Genomic DNA, 20,934 nt, shown 5'->3' on the forward strand with positions numbered 1-20,934 from the left:
TCATACAGCTTTGAGATTTACTCTATGTCTCTGCAAATTACTGTATCACGTGGATAACCCCACAACACACACAAACACATCAGTTACACCACTACAGAGCAGTATGAAACTTGCTGGTTTCTATTTCTTTAAACCCACACACCAACTGAGGCTCAACCCCGCCTTCTCCAAGTCATGACAAGTGTAGAAGTAGTGAACATCAAATCACTTCCATTTGTCCTGCAACCAGCCAGCAAGATAATGTACAGAGTAAATAGCACATATAAGAGAGAGAGGAACTCTTTAGGTGGAAAGACATGCTATTTATACTGAGGAGGTCTTAATATGCAATATGTGTTTGCAGGTAGTTAGCCAGAAAAGCACATCCAAATAGCATATAGTTAAATTCCTGTTGAGAGCATCCCAGAGAGCACGGGAACTCAGTTACAGAACTTTTCCAAGCATAGATTGCTGCATCTACAAAAAGTGCAGAGACATCACATATGGTTTCTCCTGGCACCCCCAGTCTCTAAAAACAATCTGTTCTAGATGTTCCCAGCCAAGTCTGACCATGCCTCCCCCACTCCTAACTCTACACCCCATTTCCCAGTCATATCCTCCATTCCTCCTTTGATCTGGGCTTGCAGAGGCTTAGTGCTTATCTAATGTCACTGTGGACACTCACCTTTAGTGCCAAGGGCTACTGCTCCCAGACAGTAGTAATGCCTGCAAATGTGTGGGGCACGGCAAAACAAGCAGAGTTACAGCAGCTGCAAGCTGCTTGTTTGGGAAGAACTTCAGCAAAGGCATGGCATGCGTGGGAAAGCTTCACCCTCTCATTGCCCATGGAAATGCTAATCCAGATTCTCACATCTTAAATTCTCATGCTTTGACCTGACCACCTCCAATTAACAAACTGCAGGCATTCAGAAAAGCCTGTGAAATGAATGATGCTTAAGCCAAGGGACACCATGAAGTATGGCATGGGGATCTTAAGCAATTCAACCTTAGTGTGTCAAACCTGCAGAATGCCTAAGACTTTTGATCTCATCTTGAGACTTCTCATGTCATGGGTTTTCTATTGCAACCTGCCTTATGGAAACCATGCACCATAAAGGAAGAAATTGCTGCAGACACACAGAAAGACCAGCCTCTTCTCTGGATGAGCAGATAGAGCTGGTTCTCTATCACACACACACAAAGGTCTATTGGGCTAACCCTTCATCCACAGAAACAGCTACAGAAAATGTGATCAATCTTCCCAACTTGAAACTTTCTCCTTCCTTAAGCTACTGGTAGGAGTTCTCTCACTTCTACCTTTTCTCTGTATCCAGATGAAAGGTGGAAATATCTCAACGAGCTATCAATCTGCTCAATGGAAACTGAACTCTGCCCTGACCTCATTGTACCTTGGTGTGAGAGGCATACCCTCTCTTCTTAAACCATCATCTTGCTGACGTGCAGCATCGCTCCCAAACAGGAGCATCTATCCGCACTCTTGTTCACTTGACACGTGCTGTTACGCTCCCTCATACCCTTGACAGGTCTAGCAGCAGGGATGAAGCCAATGGTTGGCAGCGTACCAGTGCTCCTCCAGGGCCACGGTCACAGCCTGTGTGGCCTGTCTGGTTACTCTTCTTCTCTCTGCTGGCTGGGCACCAACACTTCCAGATGGAGAGCTAGAAAGCAACGCTCCTGTGGGGAAGCTCATGCTGATGCTGCAGAACACCTCCACCTCCCTCTGAAGCCTCTGATATTGGCCATTGCCTGTCACGGCCTCCCAGGTTAGAGAGCAGTTTGTACAAAACTAGTTTGCTCTCTCAGGACAAATAATGCTTTGCCAGTCAAGGCTCACTTCAAACCCAGCCACTTAGGGGGCTCCACTGTTGTTGCCCCATGTGAGTGTCTTTTTGATACAGGTGTTCTGTCTGCTGGGTGCCAGTAAGCAGTTCTGTGATTGCAGGCAGCTGGTCCCTGACAGATGGGCAGTCACTTGTGAACAGGTCTGGGGCAGAGGATACTTCACCACAGCTGAACTCTGGTCAACAGAGTTTGCTTTGAGATCCTGTACTCTAGTATTTTGTATGGAGCTGAGCATCCCTCACTCCAATAAACTCTGCCAGGAGAACAGAGCAGGGGAAATGGATGGTGCAGCTCAATGCAAATGCCAGCTTCTACTGCAGGGAAAGCAAATAAACTTTCCTTTCCCTGAATATTGTATTCATATATATCAATAAGCCCATTCTAATTCACAGATATTAAACACAGTTAGGCTTATTTTATCCTTGGGGAAAAAAGACTGTCTTTAGTTTCCATCAGTGGAAAAATTCCCACGGATTGTCTTTGCCCACCATATGTGTCATCTTTGCTGCTGTTTTATCCATAGCTCTTTTTTTAATCAGGTTGCTACAGTCTAAAATTAGATCAGACACATATCAATAACACCAGACAGAAGGAATAATCTGAAAACCAGTAAGATCTTTTCATCTGTGTAGATTTCAAAGAGAACCAGCTTCATTTTTCAAATAAAGGCAATCCAATGTCATCCTCATTAAAGTGGGAAAGGCCTTTGTCAGGTATTTTGTCAATATTTGCTTATCTTTTGCTGGGCCTTGCAAAGGTAGGCTTGATTCCTTGCAGTAGCAGTCTGACAAATCTATCACTGTATGGATCATATTTTAACACGGATGCTTTCTGACAAACTTCTTCCCCTTTCACCCATACCTCAAGCACATCCCTATTCAATCTTGCCTGTAGCATCTACGAGACAACTCCACCAGCCAATTCTCAGCAAATGTAAAGGATCTATTTTTAGAAGTCTTTAAGATGGCAAGGAATGCTGACCTCAGACAACTGTGAATAACATGCTCCTTATTTCTTCTTCCCTGCCTGCTCTCTTTGTGGAAGCAAACCATCACTATCTGGCCAAATCACTCCAGAGTCACCACCAGGCCAGAGCTGCATTTTGAGCATCTCTACTCCTTAAATATATTCCCAAAAGTCTTGTCCATGCCAACCTCACAGGTCCGATTTGAATTCCCCCGTGCTGCCAGCCTCAGCGACTTCTCTCCATGCAGCACGGGGAGGGGATGTGGTGACTCACCCAGCCTCGGGATCCCCCCTGCCAACCCACTGTTTGTTTGAGTGATTTTATTGTTGAAGCCCCGTTGCCACATTTGTAACTATACATTTTTTTTTTTTATGACAACCAGAAGTTCAGTTTTATAAACAGATGTTGTTGTGGGCCTCTCTTACTCAGCTGGATCAGCGTCAGCCGTTTTTCCAGGCTGCGGTCTCTGTGCTGCACACTGAGTCAGAGGCAGCCCTGCACAGATTTCTTTGAATCGCTGGTTTCCTCCCAGAGACTCTTGACACCCTGCCAACAAAACAGGGCGTAGCTCATTAATTTTATTTTTTTTTTCCTTCTCTTTAAAGGCAGTCTGATTCATAGTAACTCCTTTAAAACAGAGTGGAAAGACACCACCCTCCCACACCACCGGAGGAAACTTAAACCACCACCAGGTCACTCCCCTTCACTCCAGCTCTACACTCCGGGACATCGGCGCTGCAGCCCAGCACGCTCCTTCTTCCACAGGTGCCAGCACCGGCCCCAGCCCACAAGGTAGGAGCTGTTCTTGAAAATCATCACCAACTTTTCTCCCTCAGTGGCTGCTCCCCTCTCCTAACAGCACCGGTCTGCCTTTCTCCTCTGCCCTTTCACTTCTCCTCATCTTGGCACTAGAGCTGGCTATGGCACGCACCTTAATTTTCATCTTTTGCTTCAAAATCCAGCTGCGTTATGGGGCAAAGGGGCACTGCAAGGCGCCCTGGTTGCAGCCTCTGAGTGCTGGCAGCAGCATTGTTATTTTCACCTCCAAGACACGTGCAGCCAGGGTGCAGGCACAGGGTGCCCAACCTGCACGCTCAGGAGCTACTGTGTGCTTTTGGAGTAGCATTGTTGACAAATGTGGAAAAATGCCTGCTTGGAATTAGGGCTGCAGGCTCAGTTTTCCTGGCGCTCAAATACTTCTGCTTGTCTCTCTCCCCTCCATAATTAGTTTGCCAAGCTCTAATTTAAAACAATAGCAATCATTCCAAGTGAAGACTGAGAGGCCCCAGAGGTGCAGACTCCTGGGTACAATGGAGACAATCTCTGTTCTTCTAGGGGTTTTGGCTCCTGAGGCTGAAGCCAAGCCCCAGTTCTGAGCAAAGCCACGTGAAGGGCAGAAATCTGTGTTACGCCTTTTTGGCAGCACAGACATTGGAATGGGGAGTGCTGCGAGGCAAAGTGGGGGGAGCGGGTGGAATTGGTAGGAGCACCACGGTCTGCTGGTAGGGTGTGTCAAGGAGTTAGAGACACTGATGGGAAGTGTAGGATTGCAGAGACTGGCAATTCTCTCTCTTCATCTGCTTTTTTCTATGCAACCACCCCCTCTTTCTTTCCCTCCTCTTCTTCACCATTTCTCTTGTTTCATCTGTCTGCTGTGGTTTGCATCCTGCGGTCAAATCTGAACTATTTTTGAGGTCTGCAAAAGGGAGTGCAGCAAAGCCAGTTTGTTGGCACCACACTGGTTCCTGTTGCAGGAACTCAGCCCGCCCCTGCACAGTTTCAAGGGTCTGAAAGAGACTGAACAGTATTTAGCCCAATACGACCAGGAATGGGTGGGGCTCAGTCTAGGACTGCAGATAATTACGATATGAATGAACTAGAAGCTGAGCTGACCATAACTTTTTGGAAAAAGAATGGATTCTGTGAATTTTTAAGTCCACTCTGGCCGTGCTGCTTGTAGCTCAGTCATGCAGTAGTGTCTCCTGACTAAGAAATATGTGTTGGAGTGGTGGGGAAACTGACTGAGGCAGCAAGTGTTTCCAGGGTATCAGAAACTGGAATGGGAAGAAAGCATTTTTGGAAGTTGTCATTTAATACTATTAACAATTAAATCATATTGATATTAAAAAAAAAAAAAAAAAAAAAAAAGCTGTGGCCACAAAGCTTCACTCAGAAGCTCTGAATTCCTCAAGGCACCTCTGAGAGCAGATTTGCCCAGGAGTTGCCCACTTGACATTTCTGGATGTAGTAGGATTCTTTTCTGAGCAAACACTCGAGGGAGGTGGGCATGAAGAGTGAAAAATTGGAGTCCATTAGCTACTCTTCCTATAATAACAGGGGTTTAAGCCAGCCGAATGCCTCCACCCAGTCCACCTGGGGACTGTGAGCACTGACAGAGTGAGGGCTTGAAAGCAGCTTATTTCTATTTGCTCCTGTGGGGATTGGCATCAGAAAAGGATCAAAACTGAGGTACCTTACTAACACTGCAGTGCCTGGAAGCACCCCTTGAAATGCAGCGTCTTGGTGGGAGGCCCTGCACACCCACCCACACTGAGGAATTCCTTTCAGTAGGCTCCTGTGGAAGCTCCCCCAGCTATGACTAACCACCCAAACATGTGACACACGGTCTGAGCCATTCATCCCGGCTACCCCTGTGTGAGAGCGGGGATCTCCACTGGGCACATGCCATCCCCAGGGATACCTCTGACAGCCAGGGAGTCGAGCCACACCCAAGGACGCATTAATGCAGGAGTGACGTGGGATCTTGCAGAGAAGCACCAAGTTTTGGAGTGGGTGCCTCAGCTGCAGGGCTGCTAGTGCTCCCCCAGTGAGACCCTGCTGAGGACACAGAGTCCTGGGCTTGGAAAACCGGCCCTTCTGGCCTAGCCGGTGGTCTTTCAGTTTTACAGTGTGGGAGCGATGCAAGTGCATGCAGGAATTACTGTTTGGTGCTCTGGGGTGGAGCAGAGGTTGTATTTTGAAACAGTTCTGGGAGATTTGCTGATAATAGCCAGCATGTTTTTGGTAAAAGAGCCACCTCAGGGCCTTGCTTATAATGAGATTGGGGAGATTTGCTGCAAGCGCTAATCCTTCTCTCCCTTCGTCACCCTCCCAGCCGCAAGGCTCGCAGGGCACTCAGCCTGCGCACGCTTCTGTTTCCTCAGAGCAAGCAAAAGTGGAGGGAGCCTGCTGCCACAGTCCCGCCTGCTCCCATGGGAATTCACAGGCCCCATAATCCCCAGCTGGCTGCTGGGACACCCCTCCCATGGCATGTTTTCCCCTTGCTCACCCCTGGGTCACTTAGTGCTCCCTTCACTGAGCGCTGCATGGATGGCAAAGGAGGAGACACCTGATGCTGGGCTGGAATTTGCCCTCAGATGCTCCAGTGCCCTGTAAGGCAAGAAATAGCACAACTAGACCCCTTTGATCTCAACAGGTTCCTGTGCCTGTACCTTTCAATAGGGAAGTGACAGCACTGTCACCCAGCACAGCATAAGGCAGGCTGCAAGGCATGGCACTCCTAATTTTTTTCCTTCCATTTTCCAACAAAAAAATTAATGAGATAAAACTAAAAAACGAGATTTATTTACCCTTCCTTCAAGGCAGGGAGCTGCTCTTCTACTCCTCCAAAAGGGAGGGCGAGGAATGGGATTTCCAATCTTCACATGTGAAGATGGACGCTTAATACTTCGTTGGTCTTTTCTGCTGAGGCAAAGCAGCATTCACAGAAAAGGAGGCTCTTCTCCATGGCCCTGCCAGGATTGATAACTAACTCATAGCCACGGTGCTGTAACAATGGCAATGAACAAACGTGGTGAAGCACATCTCAATTATGCCTGTATTGATCCTCTGTCAGGGCCAGTCCATACCCAATCACCCCACAGTATGACACAGGGTGAAGCAGCAGTTCCCCGTATAAACTGCCCACAGGGAAATCTGGAGTGTCTCTTAAGCTGCTTTCTGCCATTACACTGCAGGGAAAGCAGCAAAGCAGCACATCTTGGGGCTGCCATCTGGAGTGTAATTTCTTCAAATCCTGCTGGGAGTTTTGGAAAGTACCTCTTTAGCTAGAACAGCTTGACAGTGAACAAAGAAAACTCTGGCCAAATTTGCAGCTTCATGCATCCTGCTCCTCCTGAACTGTTTTCAGGAGGGCAGAGAGTATATGGAAGCTGCTCTCTTGGTAAGACCAAATATAGCCCATGCCTTGTTATAGAGGGGAGGGACAGGTTAGGACAACTCAGCTCCAAAACCCACATTGCCCAAGGGAGTGACAAGTTTGCCAAGATCATAATTGAGATCTATCCCCTTTAACCTGTGAAAACAAGTCTGTAACAGAGGCATGGGGAGACACCCATGACGAGAGCCCAGGGACAGATCTGGGCTGGGTCATCCCCAGTCCTGCAGGAAATGCACTGAACTCAGAGCACTGGAGTGGCTGACACAGGTGAACAGTGACTCATGCTGAAGGCTTAGCTCTTGTGATGTGAGGCCACCTCGCAATATGTTTTTGTATTTGAGGAAATCCAGGGTGAGGACCTTTGTTGTCCTTTTGCCCTCGAAGGGCAGAGTCTGCTGAAGGAGGGGAGTTGTGAAAGCAACCTCCACAACTGGGTCCATTGTCCACATTCTCCTCATTCCAGAGAGATATCTTCCCTGTATTGGCTCCAGCAAGCCTCTGGGAAGGATACTGAGAGCCATGGGAGCAAGAGGGGAGAGCTACAGATTGCTCAGAGCCTGGAGCAGGCTGGTCAGAGGATTCTTGAAGAGCAGTTCCAGGAATGTGGGCCAGCTGAAGGACAGCTGGGCACATCCACTGGCTGTGACAGCTCAAGCAGCTGAGCCAGCCTGCTTGCGAGCTGGCCTGCAGTGGCTGCAACTCGTGTGGCCAGCGTGGTGTGCCGTCAGCAAGGGAGCTCTTAATGTCTCCAAAGCCACATGAACCAGCTTATACCGTATTGATCACAGGTGTAAGGAGCCCTCTGAAAGCCAGATGAGGTATTTTACACCATGACCACTTTTTTCCCACCCTGCACAGAGCACTGCCCAGCTCCAGGCTGCTCAGTGTCCTCCTGTGTCTGCTCTATACGCATGCTCCCCCCAGTTCATCACTTGTGCACTTTGATGAAAGAAGGAGCTTTCATACAATTTTGCATTTGAATCCTGCACAGTCTTTTCCAAGATGGCTTGCAGGAGCAAAGGCACCCTGAAAGCAAACTGACCCAAAAGCTCAGACTCTCTAGATGCCTGAGTCACACTTTCCTCAGTGTCTCATAGGCTGTACTTGCATGTTCAAAAGTTTTGCAGTTTTGAGAGACAGACACATTGTAAGATACAACTTCTTTTTTAGAGTTATCCTCCTTTGGAAAAGAAAAGGGATATCTACGCAAAACTGTCTGAGCAAATCATAGGACTGCAGTTAAAATCCAAGAATGCAGCCAAAAGCACAGCTGATGTGGGCTTCACAGTCCTTCAATCTTTATCTACAGGCTGTTGCAAAGAGGAAAAGCAGGAAGTCCCACCAGAAGTGATCTGTGTACTTTTGCTCATACCACTCTGTAACCTGAGCTTTCCTGTCAGAGCTGTCAGGTGGTTTTTCCCACGTGGGCACTGCCAGTGTGGCACAGGTGAATGATCCGTGCACCCATAAAGAAGCTGTGCACACACATACACGCAGAGTTCACAGGTAACCACAGATGCACACTCCCATTCACAGAGAGCGTCACACAGAGCTGCAGATGCACACCCCTACACACAACACGTCAATGCCCAGACTGTCAGTCCTCCCACAAATGTTTCTCATGTATCTCAGAATCTTGCTGGAACTCCTGCCAGCAGCTCAGGAGTCTAATTTACCCATCCAGGGACCACCCAGTGCTCTAAGGGGTGAGAGTTCTCTGCATCGCACCTCTGGAGGTGCAGATGAACACTTCTGTTCTTCCATTAGCTCTGGGGTTCCCTTCCCCACCCCTTCCTCTTACTTGCTGCCCATCAGTCCCAGCCCCTCCTTGGCATGCCTAGTGTGAAGAGTGACAGTGTTTTCCTCCAGCAGCGGCTGCTGGCTGCCTGCCAGGCCCCAGGCAGCTGTCTCCCCTTTCCGAGTACCAAGCGAGCATTGGAGTTTCAGTTGATGTTGTCACATGGCTGAGCACTCGAGGGCGGTTTCTCCTGGAGAAAATGCCAATTTCTCACTGTCTGCACTAGGAGTTCTGATATTTCTCCACTCTTATATGAATCATGAACATGAGAGCTGGAAAACCCTTATGTGTCATCTTTTGTGACTCCCCTCTGCATCTCTCAGTGAGTGGAGGTTCATCACCAAGGGTGGATTCTTGAGGAATTTGTCAGATTCCGTAAGAAATTTTTTCACATGCTGGTGTTTCACCACTCCCTTGGGAAGGCAATTCCACTATTCTCTTGGAGTCCAGTCCACCATGAAAAGCTTCACAAGAACCAGGCAAAATCTTCCATTTACTTATTTTCAGCTGTAGCCCCTCAGGCTGGTCTACACTTTCCTTTTGGTTGACATGAACCTGCTGGTTTTACAACCTTGCTGTGCCCCATGTGGTCATCACAGCCACTACCCACATGTACATGAAATCTCACTGCCATAAACCAGAGGCTCAAAGGTCTCTGTGTGCCCACGCACACCTCCTGCCCAACCCTGCTCCCACACACATGAAATCTCTTTCCAGAGGCACCAGCCTACTCATCCACATGTCTATAAAAAGCATCTGACTTGTAAATTGAGTCAGGCTGGTCTGTCAAAACCAGGCTGTCAACAGCAGTGCCGACATACAGTAGTTTGTAAAAGTCTGGAGTCAGCAAGGACTCTGGATTCATCAGGATCTGAAGCAAGAGACAGAGCAAAGGGTGGAAGCAAAAGGATTCTTCCCTGTTGTTTTAAAGTTGTCATGAGTGTTCTAGTAACAATGTGACATGTCCAAAGTCATCATGCCACCGAAATATCAGAGAGATATTCACATCTTTGCATCCTGTGAAATGATTCTGGGCACAATGAGGACTGATGCTCATAGCCCATACAAGGATAAGGTCTGCAGTGGTAGCAAGTCTAAGATGTAGTGATGGTCTCAGATCAGTGAAAAGGCAATGTGTACAAATTCTGCAGAAGGTTTTATCCCACACTGAGGTTTCCCTTACTGGTAGCAACATGGCAGCATTGCTATTTGTGGGTTGGCTTTGCACTGAGGAATGCACTGGTAACGGAGGTGGAAGCTTGTGGCTGTCTCAAACAATACCAAACAGTTCTTACTTTCTGTCCATTACTCTCAATTTTTCTCCTTCATTTCCAAGTGGCCTTGGCCCTGATTTGAACCACCAGTATTCCTGCTGTGACTATGTGCCCCTCAGACAGTGGCTAAGTTCACATGCTTTCTCTAAATATTGGACCTCTTGTTGTCCCCATCAGAGACTGAGAGAGTCAGACCACTGGTCTGACTTACTACTACCTTCCTTATATTCTGTAGTGGCAGCTGGGAAAGGCAGAATTGCTTTTGTGTTAGTTGCTTTCAATCTATGGAGATTTTTGTTGACATTCTAACTAAAGGCATTTGTTTTTTCCCCAAAAAGCCATCTTTCCATTGTTGAGAAATCTAATGTATCAAACGAAAGGGTCCTCAGCTGAAAAACTCACTTTGAAAGGAGTCAGAGGTCACCAGTGTGTGCAGGCAGTGCGATTTAGATGTCTTCTTTTCCCTGGACACTCTAGGGAGCTACAGGATACTGACTGGGTTCTCACCTCAGCCAGCATCTCTCACCATACACCTCACCAACTCAGCCTGGGAGAGGCAGTCCCAAGCAGGGACCTCAGTTCAGAGAGGAAGATGGAAATGGAAGTCAGATGAGCTACATCCATTAAGGAATATTTGAGATCTGAAATATTTCAAATTTAGTTGAGAGTGCCCTGATTTTTCACCTGAAACAACCCCATTGTTCCTGCAGAAACATCCTGTACACTCACCATCTAGTCCTTCCACTGCAATGCACTTTCTGTCAGAAGCAAAGGACCTTTACCTAATCTGGCTTACCCTCTTGAGTATCCCACTCCCTATATTTGAGGAACTATACCATTGGCATTTATCATATCTCCAAGTGGCACTACACATTCCATCCTGATCCTTTTCTAAGAAGCAAACCAGGGGCAAGGACTCACTTCTCTGTATTGCCCTCAGACAGAAGGATCCAAACATTTAAGTAGACAGAGGGGTGATACAGGTGGCAACAATCTGCCTGCATGAGAAGACTTTGTCTTAGTTTTAGATAATAGTACCAGTTAGTACCAGCCTGCTTGAACTTGAACTGGGGTCCAGCAGAGCTGTGTGTTGTTCCCCAGCATGTGTACTCCTGCAAGGACAGAGAAATAGTCTCTACACAGCTAAGAGTCTGTCATGCTTATCTGCAGGTTTTTTTTGCACTGAAGGCTTCTATGGTGATTCTTATTCATGCTTACTGTTGGTGTGGCACGTTATTTCTCTTCATCCATCACCCCATGAAAAGGAAAGTGAGTCGTCCACTGTTGTCAGTGTCACTTGTATCAGCACAAGATCTCTTGACTCATGCGGGCTGTTCAGCATATGCATGACCTTCACTTCCTCACCAGCCTGCCCTACCTCAGTAGTCCTTCTACTGTTATGTCTCATTACTTTTTTTCTTGGCTTAATTGGGGTCTCTCCTCTGAAGGATGCTTGGGGAAGACTCACAAATTGTTTGCTTGAGTGGTTCTTGAGAAGCAGTCCTGAAAACTGACAGTGTCCTGAGCACTTAATCTTTCAGGGTTAAATTATTGTGGGGTTTGAGAGCTTTGGGGTGAGTCAGTGGAAAAAACTGGCAGCTCTAGGAAGGCTAAGACTGACTCATAGCCCAAGAAGAGCCTGAGGAACTCCAAATGCAGCTGCAGTTTAGGTACGGGAATGGAAGAAAAGGCATTTGCATGCAATTTTGTCCTATTGCTCCAGCAATGTGACCCCACCCTGTAGTGGAGAAAGATGTCTCACACTTAACAAATGGAAACGGTATCCTGTCAGTCCCCAATGCACTGCCAGTTTCTCTGTCTGTTGGGAGGAAATGTCCACGCCATAGCATCAGAGACAGAAGTGAATCTATTTCAGGGCCATTCCTTCACCCACGGCTCCTCTGGGATTGTTCTCTCGTGTTTTATTTAACAGGCAGAGAGAAATGAAGAAAGGGGAAAGCAAATGAATACAGAGGGAGGCTTGTGCTTTAACTCACAAAGAATCAAAACGAAGCTGTGAGCACATATCCCCTGGGGGAGTTTGCATTTGATAGCGTGTGTATTCAGAGAGAGGTGCTGACGTTCTCAGGAAGTAGGTGCACTGAAAGCACCTGAACTAACACTGCTCTCCTGCAGTGCTAAAATAGGCAGAAAAAGCAAAGGGAATAAAGGATTTCAGTTTTTTCTTAGAGTATTGGTCAAAGTCCTGGGTGTGGGATCATGATTTTGGGGGTTCTTTTTTACATTGTAAAGTAGCATTTATGCCTCATTTTCATTTCTGAATGCAAACGAAAGATGCATTTGAAAGGACTGTTCTAGTCCTTAGGATGTCATGAAACTAGATTTTTAATCTTTCAAGTAGAAACCTTTGTTTGAAGGTCCTAAAAAATAATAAGGAAAAAAAAAAGCACCAAATGAGATTTTAAAGAGGCCATGGAAAAATACTTCCATCTAAGAAAGAAGAAAGGTTAGCCACTGTTTAGTAAAGGCAAATTTCAGAGCAGGCAAATTTGTCAGAGTTTGGTTTACCCAAAAAAAAAAAAAAAAGAATGAGAAGTAGTCAAAGGGACAGGAAGATTTGACTCAAGAGTTTGCTGCAGATATGTCACTTAGTCATGGCAACAGCAATAGTTTCTCAGTTTGAGTTGCAGTGGTAATATCTGTATCAGTTGCCATCCAGCATTTTGAAACCCTCGTTCCTTTTACAATCAAGGGAAAGAAGGGGTTTAACTCTTAGGTCAAGTTTGTTCATGTGGTAGCTTGCATATACTGTTGAGAACCTGAATTTTAGCAGTGTTAAAATCCTAAGTGACTATCAGAGGGAAAGTCCTAAGAAGGCTGTGCTTTCTTCAAGATCATCACCAAGGAAGGTACTGTGACAAGAGAGGTCACAGTGACCAGACCATCCAGCCAAATCAAGCTCTTTGGGATGCTAAGACATCCCAAAGCAGACAAGCAAATCTGGCCCACATTCAGCAAGTCAAGGCTTAACATCTCCAGAGAGTTCTCGAGGTGAAGGAAACCTTACAGTAGACAAGATTTGCTGAGGAGATGGGACTAGTTACCAAACCTCATCTGTTCTACTAAAGAGTAGCCTTTTTTGGGTGGGAGCAGTGACCTAACAGAACTGGTTCCTTGAGATCCTAAACTCAAGGAATTCTTCCTGGTTGCCAGCTAATGCTGAACTGGTCAAAATGTCACTGATGGAGAAGCCTGCCTACCCACTGTGGTTTGGGAAACTGTATACAAAGCAGTGCCAGGAACAGCTGCAGCATTTTACAGGAATACACTCCCACTCATGGCCACAGTGAGAGGAAAGACAGTAGTGGAGCAGGTGGAGTCATCAAGCAAAAAAGACACATGAATGGGACTTCTTTACAAAGTCTTTTGTCACGGTTTGTGTGAAAGAATCATAAAGTATAAATGTGTTGTTTCATGACAGTGTTACCACACCCTGTACAAATGGTGACAGCATCAGACCCTACCTGAGTCACCTGGACCAAAATAACTTGACAGCTAACATTAATCACATGCTTGATACTGCTCTTCAGTACCAGCACTTCTGAGGGAAAGAGCAACACAGCCTGTCAAACTTTCTAGGAAGTTTACTGGCCACAGAGTAGACTCAGTAAATGCTTCTGGCTGAAATATACTCACTTGATTTGTGTGAATTGTCTGCACTCATTCTCACAGCTTAGATTTGTTCCTTGTACTTCACCTTTTCAGGTAAGAAGCCATCAGTCTTGACAAAACGTGTCATGAAGCTTTCTAAAGCACATTCCCCTCTCTCTTTCCAATCACACGTTCATCAGTGACAGGAAATCTTAAAAAAAAGGTAAAAATGTGCAGGGTACAAATGCAAAAATAACCAGAACAAACCAAAGAGGAATTTGCATTACAAGAGAATCTTACTGCATTAATAAAGTGACCTGCATGCCTCAAGTTTTAAAAGGGAAACAGGCAGTATTTGTTGCAAACCCAGGCATCTTCCCCAGTTCCAGAAAGACCCATGTCATTTCTGTTCTGGTTACTGTCCTCTTCACTTAAAGGAGTAGTCTATGGAATAGCGGCCACTCCTCTGGCTCATTCTCTACAACTGCTCAACAGCTGAGGCACCAAGGAGCCCACAGTCCCCCATTCCATACCACTTGTCTGTGACCCAGACCAGCTGGAAGAGGCTGAGACACTAGAGGAGAACAGGAAGAGAAAAATCTTTCCTGACCTCTGTGAATCCCATGGGCAAAAACTCCTCTTCCTAGAATGTATGCCTGGAGTATGGCATTTTTACTTTACATTAACACACATCAATTTAAGCAAACTGTGTATATATTCAGGCTATTTTTAAAATGCCCCCAAGTTATCTACCCATGCTCTACATCTCCTGCCATATTGGCTCCTTAATCTTCAGGCACTATTTAACCTCTTGAGCAGATTTAGACAAAACATTTATTTGGCTTTTTTTTTGTTATTCCACATTTCCAGAGTGAACCTAAGATCAGACTGGGTTTTTGCATGTAAACAAATCTTATGGTAATGCTGTTCTTTGACTCAGTCCTTCCCTTCATGTCTACCCTCTGTTCTTGTTCTCCCTCAGAGTTCTCTGTATCGGTGACACCACCTAGAAGAGACCCAAGATGTTGGTGCTACTGGCTGGTATCTTTGTGGTTCACATCGCCACTGTCATCATGCTCTTCGTCTCCACCATTGCCAACGTAAGTAGACTGCCCTGGACGAGACATGGCTGTCAGCTCCCGCAGAGCCTTGGATACGGCTGGCAGGCAGACCAGGGGGTGGGTGCTCTGGTGAGGGTGAGGAATATCCACTCACGGTCATGGGGAGAGAGGAAACAGTGATGGGTACGCTTAGGGAGCAGGAAGGCAGCCGAGCTGGTACGGGAGGCAGCCTCTGTCTGTCACCTCCCCGGACCCCCGAGCCAGCAGCACCTCAACACCCTTCATCCACCCGGGGAGGTCAGCAGTGCCAGCCCTGGCGCGGCACTGTTCCCCCCCCAGCTGGGGCCAGGCTGGTCCCATCAGGGCGAATTCCACGCCAAGGGGCACGGCGGGGGCCGCCCGGGAAATCTGGGCCGAGGGGGACCCCTGGTGGCGCTGCCGGGGTCCCCGCGCCCCCCGCCCGCCGTCGGAGCAGATTCTGAGGTCCCCTCTCACCCGTCTGGCCAGCCGTGACCCCCCGCCGCCGCCTCGCACAGGAGGAGGGTCAGGATGACCTGGGACATTTCTCCACCATGATTGGAACAGACTTCACTTGGGTGTTTTGCCCAGACCAAATGACTCCTGGCACTGGAAGCCAGTGCCATGTCCCACCTGTCCGGTGCCGACGTTTCCGGGCAGTTGGGCTAGTCATGCTCATTTTACGGTTTAATCTGACAGAAAAGCAAAGAAGCTTTCCTGCCCCATGACACAACCTTTCTATCCTATTTCAGGTTTGGATGGTGGGTTCTTCCAGCATTGGAACGATCTCAACAGGACTCTGGCTGCTGTGCAACAAGACCTGCATTCAGCTGCCAGTTAGCAGTCAAGATGAGGGTAAGTTATAGCCACATTTTCGTCGTGGTGAATCACAGGACATTGATGAGCACTGCCGAGACTCAGTCCTGACCTTCTCCAATCTATTCTCTGTGTTTTGACAGCTTCCCTCAAAGCCGTGCAAGCCTTTATGATCCTCTCGATCATTTTCTCCGTTGTGGCGCTCGTCCTGTTCATTATCCAGCTGTTCACCCTGGAAAAAGGCAAACGTTTCTACATGACTGGAGCCGTCATGCTGGTTTGCTGTGAGTATGCACCTGCACACTGTGCCATGGCTCCCTGTGCATCCCACTGCCTCGGTGAACACAAGTAGCCACATATGGTCACCAGGGGAGGTTGTCAGCCAGCTAAATGTCTCCAGTGGCCCAATTTTTGTTACAAAACAAAGCACTGGGGAATCGGAAAGTGTTGGGTTGGGATTTTTTTGGCTGTATATAATGAAAGTATTTTCAGATTTTCATTATGAAATCCCAGTGGGTTTTGCAAAATACCTTTGAAAGACAACAAAAAGGATTGAAATGTTTTGGGGAAGCAGGGGAATAAACAGTTAGCTACTGCACAGGGGATTCAATACGTAGCACCAAACTGTCGTCAGACCTTATTACTGATTTTCTCCTAACAAAGGTGTACTCCTCGTGGCACCCACCAAACAAGCTCCAAGTGTCTTATGTCATCACAGCTGCAAAATAAATCCTCCACAAATAAGCCTAATGGGCAGCAGCTCCTCTCTCATATGGCACAAGACATGCATTACAATCTCAGGGGACAGCAGTACTTCACAAGTCTTGCGGCAATGCTGGTTTCTGTGCATTTTCCAACTCTCTTTTCACTCTTTCTTCCCACAGGGATGTGCATTCTGATTGCAGTCTCCATTTACACAGCTCGGTTCACAGGCACAATGGGGTACTCCACAAATCCTCACCATGGCTACTGCTTCATATTGGCCTGGATCTGCTTTTGCTTCAGTTTTGTCATTGGCATCCTCTACCTTGTTCTTAGAAAAAAATAAGGCTGATGGGTGTCCAGGGGAGAGGGTTGGCTACTGGGAGTGGGGAAGAATTACTCTGCTAAGAGAACTGTTGGGCCAATAGACAAAAACAGCCACCATCATCACCATTGCCACAGCAGAAAAATCACTAACAAAGCTAGAATCCTCAGAAACTCCTTCACCAAAGAGAAGGAGAAACAACTCCTACTGATCTAGCACTTCTGAGGCTAGAAATCTGCAAGTGACCCAGACAGCCTTCTCCTTTCCTGCAAAGTTGTGCCATACCTTCACAAAGCTTCAAGCTCAGCAGTGATGATTAAAGGGCACCACAAAAACAAGGGCTATATCTTCTTCTCTTCCTAGAGCCCTTCTCACTTACATTTGAGTGTGCCTTGTGGGTTGGGCAGTGAGGATTATGACCCCTTTATTTGTCCATTGATACAAATGGGATGGGCCTTTTGTTACATTTATATATATATATATATATATATATGCACATAAGTGAATGTTAAAGACATTAAATTGAGAAAAAAAATAGAAATTGGATTAATTTTGTATTAAAGTATCTACAAAAATAAGGCAGCAAATTTTTTTTTGCTGTTCTGTTTTCTATTTGATATTCCCATGATTGAATAAGATACAAGTAGGAATGGCAAATATACAGGCATGGATGATGGAGAGAGAGAGAGAGGGAGAGAGAGAGAATAGGGTTAAAGATATACAGAGGTTCTTAATTACAGAGGGTGCAGTTGCTCAGTGGTACACATGCAGGGAGGGAACCATCTGGATGTGTGTCTGCACTAAAACAATCTTCTATTCAACTCCAGAACATGGTAACAGCACTGCTACATCGCAAATCCTTACTGAGACAAGTCCTTATCTGTAGGCAGGGCTTTTTTCCCACATCATCACCTGGTATCTAATATTAATTGAGTGCCCCACCTTGTGACAAAGCTCATCTCAAAAGCAGATATGGTTAGCAGAGGAAAATTATTCCCTAATGAGAGATTAGGAGAGAGGAAGTAGGGCTTGTGAGTTTTGCTCCTTGCTGCACAACATTAGGCCGGCCACTTAACCTGGTGCTTTTCATCTGCCAAATTCTTCCATAAAACTAGCTACCTCCCAGGGTTGCTAAGAGATTCTGAGTCCACTCTATAGCACAAGCTCCCCATGTGAAAGGCTGGCATAGGAAAGTTAGGCACTGGTACTGCTGCAACCCACAAATTCCTGTTAGTTTGAAGAATCTCAGTCACATGAGGCATTTGCAAGAGACGAGGTCAAAATTTCCTGTGACTCCATTCACAATTAAAAGATAGAGAGTATAAAAACCACATTAGTACAGATTGTGCATGGATGCTATTTACCTCTCTCTCTCTTTCTGTTACATTTTCTTCTTACTTTGACTTTATAAATTTGGTGGATATATTCTAGTACTGTATGTTGGTGTTTCATTAACAAAGGATATGTCATATATAGTCATTGTAAATATTTTGAAATGCGTATTTTTAACTTTGTGGGTATAAAAATAAAATCTGATTCCCTTTCTAATAAAGAGTTTTGCTCATTTTTTTTTTTTTTCCATTAGTGTTTCAGATATTTGTTAGCAGAGGTATTTGCTGTTCTTACTCAATCACAGCCCAGCCCTTTAAGACAATGCAGAACTACCATGTTCTCTTGCATATGAGATTTCCTGTTGTGGAAGGCAGGAAGAAGCAGAACAACTGTCAGGGCTCCTGTTTCAGGCTGCCTGCAAGCTCAGGCAGACAGTGTGAGCAGTGGTATCACTCAGTCTCAGTGCCAGGCTTTGCCTCACACCCAGGAAAGCTGGAAACATACTTTCTCGCTCTGGCAGAGTCTCATCTGTCCCGAAGCAAAATCACCAAGGTGTTTGTCTGAGTCTCACGGGTTGGTATAGCTGTTGCTTCTCTAGTGATGCCTGGCCAAACATCTCTGCAGTTCTAGAGCTTGAGCAAAGAGTCCAAAGCCCAGGACCCTGGCAGATCTCAGAAAACTTGGGGGACAATCCTGTAGCTGTGAGGTAAGATCTAGCAAGAATTAGCTGTGTAGGAAATTTTTCTTTATCCATTAATCTACTGCAGGGAGAGCTAAGACATGCTAATTGAGGGTAGAACAGTGACATGAGTCTTCAGGAGCTGCAGTTTTACCAGACAGGGACCTCTCAAAGCAGGGTGTGGGAAGGGCTCACAGTGTGTCATGGGTGGACACTTATCTTGGTCTCAGAAGGTTCCAGGAGTCACAGATTATAGAATATGCTGAGTTGGAAGGAAGCAATCAGGATCTTCAAGTCCAGCTCCTGGCTCTGCACAGGCCATTCCAAGAATCACACCATGTGCCTGAGAGCATTGTCCAAATGCTTCTTGAACTCTGCCAGGCTTGGTGGTGTGAGCACTGCTTAGTGCTGTGGCCACTGAGTCCTGCTGTTCCTCATGCTCCTGGCACTCCTAGAAGTGCAGGGTAACAAAAGACCATCTGGCCACTGTGGACAAGGCTAACACTGACAGGTGAGACATGAGCCACCCACTGAGGGGGGAGCACTGAGGGAAGTTAGCCAGTGAGCCTTGCAGGAGCACACCCACTGGTATCTGTCCTGATCCTAGCATGGTGCAGATGTGACAATATGATACCTCACAGGATGACAAGGCAATGCCAGCCTTGTTGGCATGACCAGGTCATAGACAATGGTCTCAGTTTTTGAACAGTGGTCTCCAACAGCATTTCTGTCACCACAAACTGTTGTCACTGATAGCTTAGAAAGTATGTGAAGGCTACTGGACACTCTGGGTAGCTTGGTTTGCCTGAAAAAAATCACTTGGGCTACTAAAGGATCAGTACCCTAATCTACAGGTGGAAAAAGTCACTGAGTCCCCTGGCATCTGACAAACCTAGTTATCTGGTCCCTGAAGCATAATTCATTCCAAATGAGACAGTCTTTGCTCCACACCGAGTAGCTCCCACAACCATCTTCTGAATCCCGTTACATTAGGGGCACACAGGCATGAACTTACATTTGGCACCACCAAGACAGAACACATCAAACAGAAAAGAAGATGCCAACAAATATGGATCAGTTACAAACATAAGGAAGCAGAAAAGGATAGGAGAAAATAGCACTATTGGTTGTGTCATATGACAGATGTTTGCTCAAAAATCATCTTCAACACAGCCTGAAGTGACACTGACCCAGTGCCACATGGACTGTGAGATGCAAAGTCATGTCACTCCTGCAAGAGCCATTACAGGGATTTCAGGGACCAAGCTTCACAAGGCCCAGGACCACAGCTGACTCCAGCACTTCACAGGAGAGTCCTTGGACTTGGAAGAGAAGCATTTGAAAGAGGAGAAACAGAGGAGAAATTCCCGATTCAATGGCTGAGCAAAAGGATTCCCTATTCCCTGGTTCTTTTCTGCAGGTCACTGCAAGGAGAAAAGTGTTTGACACAGACAAACAGCTGACTAATTCAGAGCATTTGCCTACAGTAAATCAGCTGCAGAAAGCACTAAGAATGAGGGATAACTGAGGGGGCAAGAGCTTTTTGGACAAGAGACATTCTTGCTCTGATCAGAAAGTCACACTATGTAGGCTGGGAAGAAGTAGTCCAATAAGTGGTCACATTAAGGGGTTTGAAATTATCTCTGCATATTCATGGGTGTGTTGCAAAAGCCGCTGCAGACACCTTAGGGGAGAGCCATGCTCTGCAAATGGCATAAGCCCAAACCAGCCAAGGAAAATAAGTGACTCCTAGCCTGATCAAAGGGTGATGACAGCACTTGAACACAAAGGCAGCAGCGCCTGCTACATTTACAGAATGTGGCTGACTGCCAGCACACCCAAAGAAGAAGAATGGCTTGATTCCCTTGCAGTAAAGACAACAGAGAAAAACCAAACCACCACCATCAATAACAAAATACAAAATCCCCAAACCACACAAAACTAAATAAAAACCGCAAGGAATGAGGAGCTCATGGGGGTATCAAAGATGATACCAGGAGTGATGTAAAAAGCTACAGGTTGCTTCCAGCACTAGAGTAACGCTGCACTGCTGGGCATCCTGGGTGCAACTAGCCCAGGAATCTTTTAACAGAGGAAAGTAAGGTGAAACCAGCATGACATATTATTTCACTCAAAATATATCCAGTCCAGGGGGCAGACTAGAAATTAATGCTGTGGTTGTACTAGCTGTAATTAGAAGGATGCCTAAACTTGTGATTATTTATATTTGCAGCTCTGCCTGCTCGGATAATAAGAACAGTCAGGGTACCAGTTGATTGTTGGAGGAACTGGGGAGGAATATTAATCGCAGACTCTCTGTTCCCACAT

The 20,934-nt window shown here is 46.4% G+C and overlaps 2 protein-coding genes across 4 annotated transcripts in view; one reads left to right on the forward strand and one right to left on the reverse strand.

Moving 5' to 3' along the window:
• The window catches only part of GSG1 (germ cell associated 1), a 74,944-nt gene that overhangs the window by 34,239 nt on the left and 19,771 nt on the right, over positions 1–20,934 (reverse strand). The window lies entirely within an intron of this gene.
• EMP1 (epithelial membrane protein 1) lies at positions 3,437–18,147 on the forward strand. Of its 2 annotated transcripts, XM_053978743.1 has the most exons (6): positions 3,437–3,601; positions 13,788–13,896; positions 14,656–14,773; positions 15,505–15,607; positions 15,712–15,852; positions 16,453–18,147. In XM_053978743.1, exons 3-6 carry the CDS (start codon positions 14,696–14,698, stop codon positions 16,614–16,616), a joined length of 486 nt encoding a protein of 161 aa, XP_053834718.1. In that variant the 5' UTR covers positions 3,437–3,601; positions 13,788–13,896; positions 14,656–14,695; the 3' UTR covers positions 16,617–18,147. The 2 variants fall into 2 exon arrangements, with proteins under 2 accessions (XP_053834718.1, XP_053834717.1); XM_053978742.1 differs by lacking the exon at positions 13,788–13,896 and having other exon boundaries at positions 3,438–3,601.

This window comes from Vidua macroura, chromosome 5 (assembly GCF_024509145.1).
Source record: "Vidua macroura isolate BioBank_ID:100142 chromosome 5, ASM2450914v1, whole genome shotgun sequence".
NCBI lineage: Eukaryota > Metazoa > Chordata > Aves > Passeriformes > Viduidae > Vidua > Vidua macroura.